Below are 4,567 nucleotides of genomic sequence, written 5' to 3' on the forward strand. Positions count from 1 at the left end.
GTGGGGCGCCCCCCGGCCCCATAGGCCGGGGCCCTGGAGGCTGTGGCTCAGGGACCGGCTGAGATGAAGGCTGCAGAGATGAAGCTGGCTGGGGCTGAGGCTGGGGCCATAGTACAGACTGTGACTGAGGACCAGGAAAAGAGAGGGGAGATGCCATCTGGGCCTTCAGCTGCCATCTAATAGCTCGGGCTTCTTCCAGGCTCAGGCGGGTCTCCCTAGGTCAAGACTAGGGCTGCCGGGCAGGCTGGGGCTCAGGGATAGACTGAGGCTGCTGCAGCAGTGAGACTGGTGCAGCCCTTCCTAATGGTCTTCCCTTTCCCTGGACCCCCAGGACATAGGGCCAACCGTGATCCCAGGAAGGGCATGGGCTCGAGATCATAGGGGTCTAGGCCATGGTCAAGGTACAGGGACAAGGAGAGCGTGCTCAGCCGGATGGAGGGCTCGGGACTTAGGGATCGGTTAGTACTGGAAGGTCAGGGAGTCTCTTGGCCCCCGTCCAGATATGAGCTGTTCCTCCCACACTTCTCCAGGAAAAGGAACACCTCCTCCCTGCGCTCTGCTACCCAATCCATCCAGGCCAACCCCCACATGGACTCAGTGAGCCCCGGGCGACTGCTGGCCAGCTCCTGCATGCGACTCACTAAGTCGAAACATTCCAGTGGGTCCTTGTTCAAAGCCTCACACAGGCGGATAATGGCGAGTGCAGAGCTGGTAATGGTGGGAGAGATGACTGACAGTTAGATGAGGAAGATGGAGAAAGGCTTGGTTGCAGGATGGGGGGTGAGTACACCACACAGGTAAGGCTGAGGAAGTGGCTTCTCATGGGAGGTCGAATGCACACTGTCTCAGAGCTGTTCAGATGCGCAGAAATCAGGATCTGTTCAGGAATAAAACATAATGATCTGGCAAAGAGCACGGGAGAGTAGACTAATGAACCAGCGGGGAGCTAATGGAAAAGTGGCGTATACATGAGACTGGACCATGAGATAATGAACAGCAGGTGGATGTGATGATGGTTAATTATGCTGGTAGAGCTGACGTGGCAGGGGAGACAGGGAATCTGAGGAAAAACAACAGAAACCATAAGTCTGAACCATGACACATACATTATAAATGTAGTGGTATGGTTCTTTTATGTGGTTAGTTCAGAAGCATAAAGCAGTAAGCTAAATAAAGTTTTGGCCACAAAGACCTCACTAGCCAATTCGTTTTTGGCTTTCTTATGGGATTGGAATATTTGGTCATGGTTAATTGCTGATAATGAAAAGACAACAACACAAACTTGATTGTGTAATTTTTAGATTGTAATCCACTGTGATGGAAATCTAATCTACTCTATGTGAAGCTGTTTTTTCCTTTAGCATAATGCACTAATAATGTACTCCCTCCCTTTGCTCTCACATACAGCAGTTAGTTAATCTAGCTCATCTCTCTGTGTCTTCCTGACTCTCTGTCTGCCTCACACTGTGATTTCTGACACAAGGGAGCAGGCTTTGCAGAAGTACAAAGAGGGTTCAAACCCTAGCTCAGGGCTGTAGTTTAGACTAAAGGTAGGGATGATCTTTAAACCTCTTTAAATCTTCACTTGACCTCAAAGCCTGGAAAGAAAAACCTTGCTCTGTGTGTGTGTGTGTGTGTGTGTGTGTGTGTGTGTGTTGTAACTACAACATCTGCAGACCTTCCCCTCTTAAATAAGCCTCATTTCACCTCACTCCCTTCTGCCTCACCCTCTCTCTGAATGGATGAAAAACAACTAATATGTTTGTGTGTGAGCACATTTTCATCCCACCTGCCATCTAACACTGGGGTTGTGATTGCAGAATGGACATCAAAACAACCCCCACCATCATCATCAGCATCATTATTCTCATGGTCAGCCCCTCCAACAAGAACAAAGTGAACATCAGCAGCAGGCAGTGGCAGATCTGATAGACTTAGGCCTGGAAATGGTGACTCAGGTAAGGCACTACATGAACATACAGCAAAGCACAGCACTCTTATTGTTTTCAGTATTTGTGAACCAGGAACATAGCCTTCGTGAAGTAGCTTTCTAGCCATATCCTCCAGGGATCTTGTCTCTTGTCTTCATCTATACTGCACCACTCTTGTTCGTCTCTAGTTGTAAATCACCCCAAATCTTGACCTTTGCCATTTGTAAATAAAACATGCAGCTTTGTTGCCATAGTAGCCAAGCTGAGGTAGGAGTACAGTATGTATGAGTGCACCCATATCCACACATGCATGTGTGAAAGAGTGAGTGGTATAGCAGAATAACATCAGCAAAGACTCTGTAGTATTCACTCAGAGAAATTAGTGCCACTACATTCAGTAACAACTGTGGAAAGGTATCATATTTTAGGCTAAGAAACATGTTACTTAAAATGTATTTTGTGAATGTAATCTCACAGACAGCCAATTATCAGTTCCTGTGGATGCACATTTTGTTTCTTGGATAGCTGACTTATCGTGATGTTTATCTGCTGCACTAGGCTCTGAAGCCCAATAGTTCATATTACAGCCTCCCAACCTCGTCCTCTTTGTAAAATAAAAAACCCCATCCAGAGCTGTAACTGTACCATCATGCTCAGAGATCCATTTTCTGATAAAAAAGAACTCTCTGGTTTATGTGTGACCTATGAGCATGAATTCATTCATTATCTCTAAAGAAATTATCCGCATCCATGATTTATGCAAATCTGACCCTGTCTTCAAAGCTTATATTCTTTTATCAACTAAAAATAGTTTCTTTCACTTGCCACAAGCCCAAAGATATTATGATGCACAAAACCGGGAAGATACTACCCCAGTAAGAAAGGAAACTGAACGATTCACGAACAGAATGAGCAAATTCTGATCAAACAGAAAGGCTGCTGTCTTTGATAGCTGTTCCATCTGAGGCACACTACACATCTCCTGCAAGAGGAGAACATTAATGACTTGTCCAGGAGAAGACACTGGTGCAGTAATGATGCAGAGGGTGTGGTAGTCTGTTTTTAGACCAGCTGCTGGAAAGCGTCATTATCTGGAGCAGATGACAAAGATTGTGCAAACTCTTGGTAGGTATCATAATCAGTCATTTCATCTCATTATCCCATCTCTCCTCACCCCGTCTATTACTTCCTGTGTGGTGCTGCAACAGTGCTCAGGTAGGTGCCACAAACTTGCCTATTGTGTTGCATGCAGTGTGTGATGCATGTTGCACTGGATTGGAAACTACTTTAGATGATGTATATAGTGTTGTTATTGTACCTGACTTGCTGGTGTGTACTTTCTCTGATTCTCAGAATATCAACCAATTAGAGATTTTTGGAGACATGTCCACACCTCCTGACATCACCTCTCCATCGGTGAGGAGCTATCATATATACACAGTTTGTGATTTAGATCTTATAAAATCCCAGCAGTGTTTCCACTGAGCTATCCCCTTTTTTGTTTCTTCCTCGACCTCAACCTCCAATCACAACCCACACAGACACCCGCCTCTCCAGCCAACACCCTCGACCCCTCGCAGGGCCTGCAGCCTCCCACGGAACTGTTTGCTCCCTTCAATCCTGCGTCTGTGCCCTCAGGTAAGACCTTGTTCTTTTTTTTTTTTTTTAAGCTTAAAGAGAGAGCGAGTCAAGAGGGGAGTCAGAAGAGAGAGGAGGGAAAAAGAAAAGGGTTGAGAAAAATAGAGAGAGACGGAATTGAATTGAAATGAGCATAAATCTGGGGAGGGGATAGAGGAAAGAAGGTACTGTTGGTGTGTGTTGAATATGAACTGCATCATTAGCTTGCTGCCTCAGATGCTGCTGATTTACCTGTGGCTGCTGAGGCAACTGTGGTGGTCAGAGAAAAGTAATAAAACACACTTGTAGTGAAGTCTCCTTGGTATGCACAGGGCCTGTGTGATCCAGATGTTGGTGTATGCTCCATAGTGTTCTCCTCCTCACCCTGTGTTCATCTCCTCACCTGCTCTCTCCCTGCATATGCCAGTGTAGCAGGGTGGCCAAAGTTAAATGTTAACGTTCTCTGCTGAAGGTAACAGCTGGAGAAAAGAAACAGGAGACCTGCACGTGTGTAATAGAATAAGCTTCTGCTGATGAGTTGGAGTGATTTTAATGAGTGTGTGTGCTAAGCACTGCCTTTTCATAATGACTCTGCCTCATTCTGGAGGTAATTATGATAGTTCACCATGACTATTAAGAGACTCCACATTACCCTCAGGCAGAGGTAGGGCAGAACTCTCTGGCGATGCATATGTTAATATATATGTGTGTTTGTGTGCAGAAGAAAAGCAGAGGTGAGTATAAGCACTGTCGGTTTATTAATCACTTTTTCCTCTGTCTTCTGTTACTATTTTTTGTAAATATTATCAATAGCTCTGCCTGTTTTTTCTAATCTCTAATGACCAGGTTATGTGACAATGGGAGCAGTACCCCCTAGCCACTGGTCCCAGCAGGCATTTGCTGCCCAGACACCGCTAGCCTTCGGGGTGCAGTCTCCTCTAGGTCCGGTAGCCCAAGTGCTGCCAAGTGGCCAGCCTCTCATCTGGGGCCAGGCCAGCATCTTCCCTGCCCCCCAGCAG

The 4,567-nt window shown here is 46.2% G+C and overlaps 1 protein-coding gene across 1 annotated transcript in view; it reads left to right on the plus strand.

Moving 5' to 3' along the window:
• dab1a (DAB adaptor protein 1a) overlaps positions 1 to 4,567 on the plus strand; it is a 99,436-nt gene that overhangs the window by 88,061 nt on the left and 6,808 nt on the right. Inside the window, 3 exon segments of the mRNA XM_020603339.1 lie at positions 3,285 to 3,347; positions 3,473 to 3,569; positions 4,395 to 4,566. Of these exon segments, the coding sequence (XP_020458995.1) occupies positions 3,285 to 3,347; positions 3,473 to 3,569; positions 4,395 to 4,566 (332 nt within the window).

The sequence above is a fragment of the Monopterus albus genome, unplaced genomic scaffold, assembly GCF_001952655.1.
Source record: "Monopterus albus unplaced genomic scaffold, M_albus_1.0 scaffold61.1, whole genome shotgun sequence".
In the NCBI taxonomy this organism is placed as follows: Eukaryota; Metazoa; Chordata; class Actinopteri; order Synbranchiformes; family Synbranchidae; genus Monopterus; species Monopterus albus.